This window comes from Trachymyrmex septentrionalis, unplaced genomic scaffold, assembly GCF_001594115.1.
Source record: "Trachymyrmex septentrionalis isolate Tsep2-gDNA-1 unplaced genomic scaffold, Tsep1.0 scaffold68, whole genome shotgun sequence".
NCBI lineage: Eukaryota > Metazoa > Arthropoda > Insecta > Hymenoptera > Formicidae > Trachymyrmex > Trachymyrmex septentrionalis.
This window is the reverse complement of record NW_017305862.1, coordinates 740881-755109: the sequence shown is the minus strand read 5'-3', so window position 1 is coordinate 755109 and position 14229 is coordinate 740881. Positions and strand designations below refer to the sequence as shown.

General features: G+C 33.5%; 1 protein-coding gene across 1 annotated transcript in view; it reads right to left on the bottom strand.

Annotated features, from left to right (window-relative positions):
- The window catches only part of LOC108753293 (UPF0489 protein C5orf22 homolog), a 714118-nt gene that overhangs the window by 297912 nt on the left and 401977 nt on the right, over positions 1–14229 (bottom strand). Inside the window, exon 4 of the mRNA XM_018494769.1 lies at positions 1936–2062. Coding sequence (XP_018350271.1) covers positions 1936–2062 — 127 coding nt within the window. The remainder of the gene's footprint in view (positions 1–1935; positions 2063–14229) is intronic.

Below are 14229 nucleotides of genomic sequence, written 5' to 3'. Positions count from 1 at the left end.
CCCCTTGCCGTCACCTGTGTGTGTGTGTGTGTGTGTGTGTGTGTGTGTATAATATAATTAAATATCTCGCCAACTGCTAGAAATGTTTAATCTTCTTTTTCAATGTTTATAATTTGAAATTTCTACCGTGAACCGGACGAATTAACGTAATCTCTTCAGCTAATTCATCCGGTTTATGTAAATCAAATGCTGCAAAGTAATGATTTAATGAAATACCACTTCAGTTATTAAGAATGTATTGCGAAATTTATATACAGGAGCGAAAGAGACACGCGCGGATTTTGCGTCGTTTATTGGGAGTATCGCGTAACGGCCTTTACGGTGTAAACCGGCACGGTAGCTATTAGGAGCAGGATGTAACCGTTCAAGAGCGAGTGTGTTTAGCCGGGCCCTCATAAATCACGCAAGGGCGACAAGCAATTATAATAACTGTACCTGAGTATAAACGCGTAAATAAAATACCAAGCCCTTCGGCCAAGTAATGAGGCATACGAAGCTGGATGCGAACCAGTTTCAAGACTCGTTATCGCGACAGAATAAACAGCGAGGGAACATTTTCTCGAGGAAGTCTGTCCCCGATTATCAGTGTTTCAGGTGCCTTAACGCACGCCGCAATAATAACGGCATCAGCAAAAGCCAAATAAAATTTATTATCATAATAAATCAATTTTTTCCCGATCGATATCTAAACAGCAGTGTACAAGGTAACGTCGTGTGTGTGTGTGTGTGTGTGTATTTTTGACTACTTTCTATTTATTACTCTTTTGACCGCTTATATTACTTTGATGCTGCGGTACAATACATTTATATAACGCTGTTTATCCATAGAAAATCGAATGCCTATTTAAATAGACGTCCGGCTATTAAGCAAGGCACTTTAAACGGAGAGAGTCCAATCGCCCTGCCCACGTAGGCACATCGGCACAAAAATATTCCAAGAGAAACCTCCAAAGTCTCAAAGTCCTCGGGGACCTCGTCGATCGTGGAATTCAAGCTGTGTTTTAGATTTCAGCGGAACGAACTCGGTGGATTGCGGGAAAGAGGTAAAAGGAAACGTGGTGCACGGATGTGGCAAAAGAGAACACGCGTGCGGATGAGAGAGAGAGAGACTAAGAGTACATCGTACCGCTCTCGCCGTAACCTTTTATCAGTTATCTAATTAGCCGTTGCGTTTAATTAGCGATCCGAGGAGAGAGCCGCGAGATAGCCCTAGCACTGTGCAAGACCAACATGGTATGGGTCTGTATATAGCTATATGTAATTTTAATCGGTACCCATGTCAGATAAGAAAGGTCGATGGATGAACTGGCATCTACGTGCACTTTGCAATTAGTTGTATTTTTATTTATTTAGCTATTTGCCGCACTTATTGAGCTGCACATGAAGAAAGCCTGGCATGGAGCTGTTCAATTGACCGATAAGATATTTTAAGGATCTCTACAAGCGTAACGCGAATGGAAGATAAAGTAGAAAACGTTACATAGTGTAGATGGTCCGTGTTGTAATACTAGTTTAATTGGGCAAATTTTATTAGATTAAAAAATAATTTTAGTACCCATCAAGAGTTGTCGTAAGATATTTTTTATATTCAAGCATCTTGAAAACAAGCCTAACTGACATGAAAAAACATTTCTTTTTCTATCTTTTTTAAATATCGGTACATAAAAAAATGTTATCGTTATCCTTTTTGTTAAAAATTAATTTTAGAATGAAAATCTTATTAATCAATTCTTATTTAATAATAAATCATATTTATAAATAATCCTATGATACAAAAAAATTCATATTTTTAGAATAATTATATAACGTATAAAACACTTGTCATAAAGAAAGGATGACAGGTAAAGTAAATCACGGCGGAAAGAAATTAACAGACCTTTGACTCTTACAATTATCTAGAGAAATTAGATATTTATCTAATTTAGTGGTACTTACCTTTGTTGAATCTTCAATAAAAGCTCCGATGGTTATTACATGCAGAATGATCTCGCGAGTATTTTCGAGTTCTTCTGGTGTCGCATATAAACCTTCGCTAAGGAAGTACGGCTCAGGGCAAGTTAATCTGCAAAAAATAAACATCACAATTTTAACATATCCGTTCAGTAGATTAAATTGAACAAAAAGCATCATAGTTACAGTTTAGTAAAATTTATCTCTTATTTTAATGTATTTATTTTTAATGAAAGAGTTTAAATTATAATAAATATTACAAAGAAATGTTTTCGTACGATATTTTAATTATTTTATAACGGTTTTCAGAGAGAAAATAACATTGGGGTCCATGATCCCGACGTTTGGGTCAACATCAGTTATCATAACTGTTATCGTAATATCGAGATTTAATCGCAACGTGTAATCGTACGTGTGCTTAGTGTATCGTAAACTGCATTATCTCGACTTAATTAAATATATTGCTGCGCGGTACATGAAGAAATTCTTGAAAATCTCCGATGACGAATACCGAGCGAGACAAATGAAAAGAAACAAAAATTAAAAGCAAAGTATCATTTGCCATTCAGGAGCTCAATTCGCTTTGAGATAATGGAAAACAAAATTAATATTATATAACCATTATATAACGATATATGCTGAGCGTACTTGTGAATTTGTGATCTCTCAAAGCAAGTTATTATGAAAAAAATAAGATTTTTATAATTTTTAAAATCGTATTATATATATATATATATATATATATATATTTAAACATTTATATATTCACGAATAGTACGATGTGAGTATAAAGTAAGTAACGATGTGAGAAAAGTAGATATATCTCCTAATTGACACAGCTTATTCGTCTTTTAACGAGTACGTAAGTGGCAGATTTATTTCGTGGGCATTTCAAGTAGGCTACAACGCGATAAATCACCAAACCTCACGGAGGCGAAAATGTTTCTTCTCGCCTCTATTTTGCAGAATATTAATCTTTACGCGGTATACCACTTTTTCTCGTCATGCACGAGTATTCGCAGCGACGAACGCGCGGGTCCCATGCGCCGCTCCCGGGTCACGACAAGTATAATAAATATGTTCCTTCCTTGTTTTCAGATGGTTGAGAGGAGGAAGAGGGATGGTACGGGGCAGGCGAGAAAAATCGAGCAGTCTGAACGGCCCGAGATTGCGTGGCCGGGCAACATCAATTCCGAGGGTGATTCCCAGCGGTGTCGGAAGAGCTCCAAAAATTTCGAATGCTCGCGTAATCGAGGAGCCTCCTCGAGTCGAGTGTATAAAGATGCTCTCTTACTTGAGGATACCACCGCTACCTCCTCTGCCGCCACCTTCTGAGACCGTCCTCGTCTTTCCTTCCATCTCTCTCCCTACCACGCTTTCTTGTTTCTCAACGTCCCTTTCGATCGTCGTTTCTTTTCCATCGTCCGCGATAATGATACCCACACGCTCTCGCTTGGTAATAATATTAATGGCTTCGTGTACCCACAGAGACCGTCGGAGATTCAGCAAAAGGAACATCGTGGAGACCCCTTACGCGAAGAAGCTCGTCCGTAAGAAGCAACCTCCGGGTGCTTCGCCGGGAATTGTACGGAAAGCGTGGATTCGCGCGAATTAACTAATACACTCGCTCCTCGTTCATTCATAAAAGATTTGTTATTGCTATTTCTAATAAATCTTATGCGACTTAATAGTTGGACGGAGGTAATCGAAAGATTCCGGAAATTGCTGTGATATGATCGTGGAATCACCCAATAATCATTTCAGCGTTATCGTATGTTCAAATTTTTACACGACTTTTTAGAGGAAACTAATTTCGCTTAGAGCTTAAGCTTATAGAGTAGAGTCTCTTAAACCATAAAATAGATGATTAGAGGGAACAAGTAGGAAAGTCATAAAAATTTATAATCTTGTAATATATAATTATACGAAAGATTAGATTTTTAATGCGTAACATTTTATAACGATATACTTTTCTTCTCAATTATATTGATTTTGATTACATACTCGATAGAAAGTGATTGAAAGGAGCAACTTGAGAGATAATAATAAATTATGTTGTTTAATTTTAGTATTATTGATACGTGGTTTTTTATGCTTCTTATGCATTAAAAATGATTTAAAAATTAAATTTGATACTTTAATGATTTTAACTGAATGTACGATATGAACATGTATTAAAAAAATGATGAAAAATTCTTGCATTAACATATGCAAAATAATAAAGATAGCGTTTTAATCATATTTGGACACATGTGTATTTTAACACAATAGTACTATATTCACATATGTGTGTATATAATATTATTGTGCTAAAATACACATATGTCCAAATATAATTAAAATATTTTATATATATATATATATATATATATATATTGTTTTTTCCAGCGTACCAGACAACATTCACCAAATGTTACAAATAAAAAACAACATGATTTATTCGATTTGACAGAAATAAAATGAGGAAATTAATTTATCAGCCGTGAAACCGGTATCACATCAAAAAAACTCACGCGTATTATCAATGTTCAGCATAATTAGTGATTTATTCTGAATAGGTCGCGACCGGTTGCGTATACACAATCAGCATAGATATCTATCATGTCTGCAATCCATAGAGCCGTCGATCACCGAATGAATCGATCGCCCACATATGCTTGATCGGGTAAGTGCAAAGACGCATGTACCTAGATATTTTATCTGCATCAGCTTGTACTTTCAATATGTCAAAATAAGAAATTTTTAATTTGAAATAAAAATTAGCAAACACTTATTTTTAAATACGACTATTTAATCAATTACATTGTAGTAATGTAAAAAAAGAGGAAAGAGAGAGAGAGAGAGAGAGAGAGAGAGAGAGAGAGAGAAAAGTTTGATAAAATTAAAAAATATTTGGAATAATGAAGTTCGCTAACTATTCAGTAAAATTTTTAAGACTACATTACACACACACTTATTAAATTTAACGCATTAAAGTTGAAATTTATTTTTGATTTTTTAAACATATTAAAATTCAATTCTTAACGTTGCTTGAGAATTATCTTCTCAAAACGAGATCTCATCGATTATTGAAAGTATATCCGACTCGATCCAGCTTTACCGCGAAACAGTCATTAAATATTATACTTTCCGCGAATCAGCTCTTCGCAAGCCGCGTCATTAAAGTTTACTGGCAGAAAATCGCCTACGATGTCGTTGAGCCACCTTGTTTTCGCAGCATTCCCCGGATCCTTTATGCTTCGCAAATTTCCAAAGTAACGTTCGGGTATGCGCTAAGGAGATTTTGCAATACAATTCATAATTACTGCGTAATAAAACGATGGATAAATTTATAGCAATAGTTATTTTTTCAGAAAAATTATTTTCTTAATACGTTCTTTAACAAGTGTATTTTAAATTATTGCGCTATTTACAGGAGAAAGTGAGTCACTATAAACCATACGCTAAAATGAAAAGAGAAAAGACAGTATGAAATATACACAACAAATGGATAGAAAAGTAAACTGTAAAGGACACGCTTATTAAATTCTTTAGATTTGTTTCTTATTCCTGAACTAGACTGCACTAGAACTCTCTCTTTCTCGCTTTCGCCAAATATCAAACATACATATATTTATCTCATTTTAAGTTCCAAATATGTTTAGCCACAGAAAACACAATTATTACAAAAAGTTTAGATAATCTTTGTTAAATTTCTGTTGAAAATTGATCTATACCGTTAACTGTTATTATGCATGTTACGTATCTCAATAAACAAAGTATTGAATTTTTTACTAAATAAAAAAAAGTAACTAAATAAAAAAGTATTCCTTAAATACATGTATTTCGGTACTAGGCTTGGCTTACAGTGATATGTGGTGGCACGAATCTCCTGCATATCTCTTAAAAGGAATCTTATAAATGTTGACAGAAGTATCTAGAAATTTCGAAGAAACAATATTTTCAACGCATTTAGATAGATCGTTTACACAATAATTATGCGCATTTCGAGATAGCTATTCGAAGAGATTTTTATGCGTAGTGGCGATTAGCATGATTAGAATCGGGTTTTCTATGGTAATTCCACAAAAAATACCTCTATCATCAACGAAGCGAGAATCATGCTTGCCAGACTTCGTCATCAAAGCATCGATAATTGGATTAATTTAAGAAAACATGCGAAATTTCGTAAACTTCAAAATTTTATCTCCAAGATCTTTCTTTATCTCCTAGATCCTTCATATGCAAAATGGCAAATAATTAAAAAGTTTTATATTTGTTCCAATGACATAATTTTTGTCTATTCTTAGATGTCTCGGTTAATTGATAAGCAATCAATTAGAACAGTATATTAAAAATATTTTTTGAAAGAGATCAGAAAGAACAAATAAAGTATCATTGATTGCATCGATTTTTTTTAACAACAATTGAGCTTAACTGTCAATTATGTATTTAATATTACGGAAAATAGATAGAAATGATGCAATTTAAATAATTACGTTATGCTTGTGATAACGATAAAATAAATTACATACTGTACTCGTTTATTTTTATTATGCATACACATTCGTCTATATGTTGCAATAGTAAAATATATCGAGATCATTTTGTATTTTTCCACGCAACTGAATTGTTATTTTAAAACAAAAAGATATTTCAAAAAAGTGCAAGCCACGAAAGAAAGTACGGTAATAATTGCGCACAAATATTAACGTAATATGCGATTGGATTTGACTCTGCGTTCGATATCCGACGATATCCGAATAACAAAACCTATGTACTATCCAGGGCATTAAACTTGTCGATTAGTTATGTAGCAGATTGCAGCTGCTATTTATATTATATATGACGATCCAATGTACAGTACGACTTGAATGTACAATAGAAATCCGGGTTCGTTCGTGTCATGCATTTAGTACGACCAATATGAGAGGATTAAAATTATGCGATCGGTACGCGATAAATCTGCCAATGCCAGAAAGTTGATATCGGAATCGTATAAATTATAAGAAGAGTATCTTAATCGAATTAAGAAGCCTTGTACGCGTGAAATATCGTCACAGATAATATACTGCTCGTTGTTTAATTACAATACCGTTTCAATCAATTCCTGGAGAAAATCGACGAAAATCGATTGGAAATAAAATATGCCTATAATATTGTTATCGTTTATATTAATACATTATTTACAGAAGTTTTAATAATAATAAATTAATTTATCTAATTTACTGTAATTTCTGAAAATGAAGATAAAAATTCCCTGTCATATTGAAATTATTAAGTTTCCGTTTCTAATTTTTGTCTAAAATCTACATTTTTATAGAAGCTTTGTAACAATTATACATTTTTTATCGCCGGTGTGCTTTCTAAAAATAATTATAACAATTCCATATGTCACATTTATAAGTGATCAGCTTTCTAATCTACAAAAAATGTTAGTTACTCTAAATAAAAAAGAGAATTACTTATCGTTCTTCAAATCAAAATTTAATATCGATGCAATTTCGCTAACTGCAAGTTACTTTCCCACGCTCTAGATATGAGAAAGAATTTTACATCCAACGTTACGTTTCATCTATTCGCCAATAAATGTATTAATGCCAGTACATACAGATATAAATTGTATACATATATAAATTACGATCTACTTGATTCTATGAATGCTTTGAAGTATATTCTTCGATTGGTCAGTTAACAAAATTCTTTCTTCTGCTGATTGGTCATTCAAATGTTTCGAAGCATTTATTGCCAAGTGGAACGTACCCATAATCTCTATAAATATCTTTATAAATTCAGCGATATTATACTTCTTATATGTTCATTTCTATCAATATAGATTAACTTTAATCTGGGTTAAATTTACTCTTTGATCTTTTCTAATTCTTGAAACTACAAGAAGATAAAAAATAATTTAAACCAAAAGATCCAAGTTAATCTACATTAGATAGAAACCAAAGTAAAAACGCATATCAGGCTCGAATTTTTATTTGCTGATTAACTTGTGATTAAACTTAACTCGATGATACTGTAAAGATTGTATTTTTCTATCTACGCATAATCATTTAATCTAATAGTATTGTAGTAAATAAGTTTTTAAAGTTATACTATTAGTGATTATAAAGTTAGAAAAATACAATTGTGTTCACTATCATCAAGGTAAGTAACGTTAGATTAAGTCTAAATCACGAGTTATTAACTAAATAATGAAAAATCAAATCTAGATTTTTGGTTCGATGGGATACAAAATCGTTGGTAATAAACATCAAAAGACACGATTAATCACGATCGAAATATCGCGTGACATCGAAGGAATCACTTAAATTCGTCAGATTCGCTATGCGAAATTCGTTTACGACAGGCGAATAAAATTCGAAGGCTGAAGCGGCTTTGATAAACATGACAATGAGTGTCCGAATATTGTAGGCAAAAGAGGTTACCTTGAAGATCAACGCATCACCGCCGTTCTCTCGATGTGCCTCGATACACTGAACGTCGTCGAACGAATAAACAACGACGCAGCAGGCCCAAACAGGTCGAGAAACGGATCTTCGAACAAAGGTCAAATTGACGAAACGTGACGTGCCGGATATCAACGCGCGAATACCGAGAAGCACATAGATCGCGGCAGGCCGATTGATACACCGAGACAATCGCCCGTTGTTAGATTCGACACTCCCGGGAGTTGTTTGTAAGCGGAATCACGGGATTCACGCAGGGAACGGATAGAAAGACACGGAAAGACGCGCGGCGAACACAGTTCACCTACAACGCATCGGTGATGCCACAAGTCAAAGTGTTATCAGAAGTCAAAACTAATTGGCGCCTGGCGGTTGCGAAATTCGATCACGTGACCTATAGCGTGATATATAGAAGCCTGTTTCTTATTGGTGCATTTTGAACCGGTGCAAGTTGAAGTGAAACAAACGTATATTAGACCGCGTATACTAGTTTAGAAAGTGCAATGACAAGGAACGGACCTTCGGTTTATTTCCTGTAGCTGAACTTGCGTATTTTTGAAACTTCAAGTGAGAAAGGTATGTGTTTAATATCTGTCGAAGGCGAGAAAGTGAGTTCTAGTGCAGTCCAGTACAGGAACGGAAAACACCTATATATTATCTATACATTTCGAGCCTTTATTTCATCTCTGTACGGTATGTGGAAACTTATTACTTGTCTTTTCGTTTTTTTCGAAAAAAATTCGTATCGAATATGACACATTTTTCACGGTCCACTCAAACTTTTGTGTTAATTTAACACTCTAATAAAATGAAATAACGAGGTAAAAACGCTGGTACTGAAAACAAATATGTTATAGATACTTGTATGGAAAAAATTAAAAGAAAGTTATTCCGTTATTTTGTTCTAAAAATATCAGCTATTCGGTTGTTGCAAACGAATATGTTAGAAAACGACGCACAGATATTGTAAAAATAAATAAATAAAAATAATGCTGACACAGTTTGTAAAGAAATAGTTGAAATATATTTTCTTTAGTAGAATTAACATTGATGTGAAATTAAATTTCGTTAATATTTCATTAAATACGTTAAACACGTATTTCATTCATTTATCTTAGAATTTTTACGTTTCAAAACATATTCTTTTAATTCTTATTTATTCACGTACTCATAAATTATATCGTCTTGACACCAAGAAATATTGAATATCAATTTAACATAAAATTTGTTAATAACATAATCACGTCTGTTCAATGAACACTTGAATATGTTAAATTCAACTTTCCTATGTATAATATAATAAATCAATGAGAACGATAATTATTGTAAAACTAAGATAAATAAAATATTATATTTGATTATTCTATTAAAACTGTTCAAATTAATATTGTGCGTTCATTTGAATTGCACGTAATTGTTTACGGATGATAGAACCAGTTTGGGAGGATTAATCAGATAATATTAAAGTTATCAATATTTTTATTTGCTAGCAAAACATTCTACCATATTTTTTGCAACAACCGAATAACTTATATTTTTTGAACAAAATAACGGAATAACTTTCTTTTAATTTTTTCCATACAAATATCTATATAATATATTTGTTTTTAGTTCCGGCGTTTTTACATTACAATCGTTATTTCATTTTATTAGAGTGCTTTGTCTACCGTACGCACGTGTTGTCGAATCAATTTGCCAAATGGATAGAAAAGAGGGTAAGAGTGCAAAAAGACGAACTTGATACACGACGAGGATTAAAAGAGATAAGCGTCGACAGAGATAGAATGAATAAGTGCAAAATTGACCATGTTACGTGTACAAGGAAGAGGGAGACGATGCGAGACTGATAGAAAAACAGAGGGAAGCCATGGCCGCACCCTGATTTCACGCATATGATGAGTCGTGTAGGCGAAAATGAAACGGCGAATTCAGATTCTTAATCTAAGCACGCAAATGCGTGAAATCGCTCGACGACGTGGTTAAAACTAATTTATAGGCTTTTTTCGTGCACGGATATTCTCTCTCTAATTAATAGATTGTTAACTGAGGCAGACATTGATATCATCACGCCGAAAAGTAATTGAAAAATTACTTGTGACTTAACAAATCGCATCTTCTTCGTTAACGCGTTAGTTAAAAATCTATTTTTTATGTACAATTTTCTACAATTGGAGAGCAGTCAGTCGAATTTTTTTTTCTCGAAAATACATTCTATTTATCAACTGTGATAAAATTTTCAACGAGCATAATATTTAATTGAAAGCAATTCTTGATCGAATGAGATCGCATTCTCTCGTAATTCTTTACAAATAGTATTTTGACAAATTGAAACTAATTTGAAGTTTGATTGTTATAAATAATAATACGAGAATGAATTAATTAACATTTTGTGATTTGAAAATTGTAAATTTAAAACAATAAAATTCGCCATTTCATAATTATTGCTTCCCATAATCGTTCCATAATAATAATAATAATTATTATTATTATAACAAAACAATTTTCCTCTTTACTTTACTGATTTACATTTATTGTCTTGCATCAAGTTTCATTGTTCCGCAATCGCAGCGGTAAAGGCAGAGAGATGCTTTTCTTCGTGCCTCCTTTACGTATATCATAAATCATGTCTGGTTTAGGATCGTATATCGTCAAATCATTGCGAAAGTTTCCGTATCAATTTCTCAGCGACACACGATTCCCTTGTCTGAGTTACTGTATTATAGTTGTACGTATAAACGACACATCACTGTCACAAGCCGCTCGATAATCCCGGCAATAAACTCAGCTCAGCCCCTACGTGTGAGTTCATTTCGAACTCGTTTATATCAGAGCATGAAAATTGCAGGGAAACGTCGAGTCAACTCTTGCGTTCTATTCCGACGATCCGGAAACATAATCGCCCGCGGATTATATAATATAATAGCGATAAATATCTGCTATACTCGCGATATGTGCTAATCTGAGTGCGAGCAGTAATAAATATTCAGCTTAATATTATTCTCTTCCTTTACATGTCGCGTTTCCACAGAGAGAGTCGATGCGAGATCACACCGCGGTACACACACGCACACACGCACACGCGCACACACGCACGTCGCGTCGCGATCTTGCCATACTCAAAGAGTGTCCCTGAGAAGAGAGAGAATGAGGGTGGTAACGTACCTCCTGCTACATACGAAGGTGATTATATTATATTAGTATCGAGGCGCGCACGCCTCGAGTAATCTACCGGGTGGTCCTCGAGATAGACGCGTAAAGCAAAATGTCAAGCTCTCGATCTTCCACGAACAATCGATCACTTCAAGTTGCATCATTGACCATACGAGATGATCGTACGTGATGCACATCCGCCGTCGAGATGAGCCCCCGCAGACCGGGAATACAGATAATTCGCCTCCCACCTCCGTAACCTGATTAATGATAACGCGGAGCTAAGAGGGAATCATTTTTCTCGCTCCTCGTATTCGTCGATTGGAGATCAAAGGATGCGTAACGGAGATATAATTTCGGTGGGCATGACACTCGTGCAGAGCAGCAGCAGCAGCAGCAGCAGCTGCCGTCGAGATTTTGTACCACGATAAGCGCTTGTTTATTTCAACCACAATTCCTATCATTAGTATCATTAATTGTTATTTAAAAGCAACGCCTTTCGCCACGTCTCGTTTGATATAATATTTGATGTAATAAAAATTGTTACATACAGTTTTGTATATACAGTTTTCGAAACGCGATTGGAGATTAAGAAATACTTGTTTAATTTGTTTAAATTACTATACTATCTCGTCTCTCCTCTGAAAAATCTTTTTATCTATCGATTTAATATAATTAGATGCAATTAACACATGCAAATTATAAAGTATGCCAATTAAATTTTGTTCGTAAATAAGTATCCTAATGATATCTTTCAATGGATATCTCATTATCAGCTGTTTCCATTGCCACTATCTGTATCCTGTATACACTATGTGTATACGACTGCATTTACTCAGCATAAGTTTTCTCCTAATTAGATATAATTATCCGTAATTTTAATGGAATGCAATTTTATACACACATAATTATCTTTATTTTGCGACACCATATACAAATATCGGGATATGTGATGCGTTTTATCTATTTCTACGAGTAGCCAGAGAAAAATTATGTTTAAATTGAAAAATTCGTTTCTTTCGTTGATTTTTTTTAAATGGAAGTGAAAATACCTTTAAAAGAATATAAAAATTTACTTAATTTCAAGAAATAACGTTTGAATAGAAAAGAATTTATTTATTTCGAGAAATGATGTTCAAATCGAAGAAACTTTAAACTGGTATAACAATGCACGAATTTTTTTTATTCAAACAATATTTTTTTCAATCGATGAAACTTTTTTCTGGCCCACGTTCGTATACACCCAGAGAGAGGTTTCTTCGTTCTTCGATTCAAAGAAATATTTCTTTGCTATATATACGATTAAAGAAAAAAATTTCTTTGATCTGAACATTTTTTTAAATCAAAATCAATTTTTTGATTTCGAGAAACCTCTCTCTGATGAATCTAATAATTTCGCATTGTAAGTCAATTGATAACACGGATGCATTTCAAGTCTACGCACATTAAATAATCAAGTTACAAAAACGTACATCTTGTGACACGACTTGGCAATACGTGGCGATTCTTTTCCTTGTTTTCTGTTCCCACTCACTTAATCTCGAATCGCTCGAACATTTGTCTTCTTATATATGGTATCATGACGATATATAATAATTTCAATGACAGAAAACATATGTTCTCACTTTGCTTTAATGTAACTTTGCATAAATGTCGAAACGATCATCGCTCGCGATATGTATGGATACTTTTCGACACATTTTCTAATATAATTTCAACAGTGTTTATGTAGTTAATATTGAGCTATTTCACGGAAAATACATATTACTAGTCACGTTTTTAATTAAAAATCGTGGCTAAGTACCACACAGACAGAACATTTATTATTGATCTAGAAAGCGAACAAGTTCGGTTTTTCTTGGAAAATCATTTATAATATGTAACAGACTGTTCAATATATTCATAAAATTATAGTTTCCAGTTTTAAACTGCTGATAAATTAAAGTGTAAAAGTATCGTTTCGATAAAATGGTCGATTTATACAGACGAAAAAATGAGAAACCACATCACGTATGCAAGAATAAAAAGAGACGTATGTCAAAGTTATGACATAATCTAAAAATGTTTGAACCGGATGGAGTGAAGGTTGATACCTGGGGCATTTATCCAGCGATAATAATATGGACCATGCTAATGTCAAAGCTGATCTCAGGCCGTACTCAGATCGCTACAGTTTATAGCATATCGCTCGGTTGAACAAGAATTATCGTTGCACGCGCAATGCTTTCGTTAGCATTTTATCTCTGCAGTCGCCTTCTGACATAATAAGTTCATTTTCTAATTTTATTATTTCGTTTAACAATGAAAGCTCTTCAGCGAGAAAAATATAAAAAATTCTACAGATATTTTATCAACAATGATCAGGAAAACGATCAAAAAACTAACCAGAACTAAATCAGAAAACTGTCTTATATACTGTAAATTCAATATAAATAGCTTATTAAGTTAATTACTAGAAGATTTGAAATTCAACGTATAGCAAAGAGAAGCTTAAATTTGTTATTTTATACGAAGCAAATTGCTTTTTTCTATTCTCTCACATTTCTTATGCTCTTGCGGAATAAAGAAGTTTTCGGAAAAAGCGTTAATAAAAATAAATGAATTAATTCGATACTATCTCCGCGAATCACTTGGGATAACTTAAGAAATGATTAAAGTACAATAATATGAAAAATCGTATCGCAACTAACAT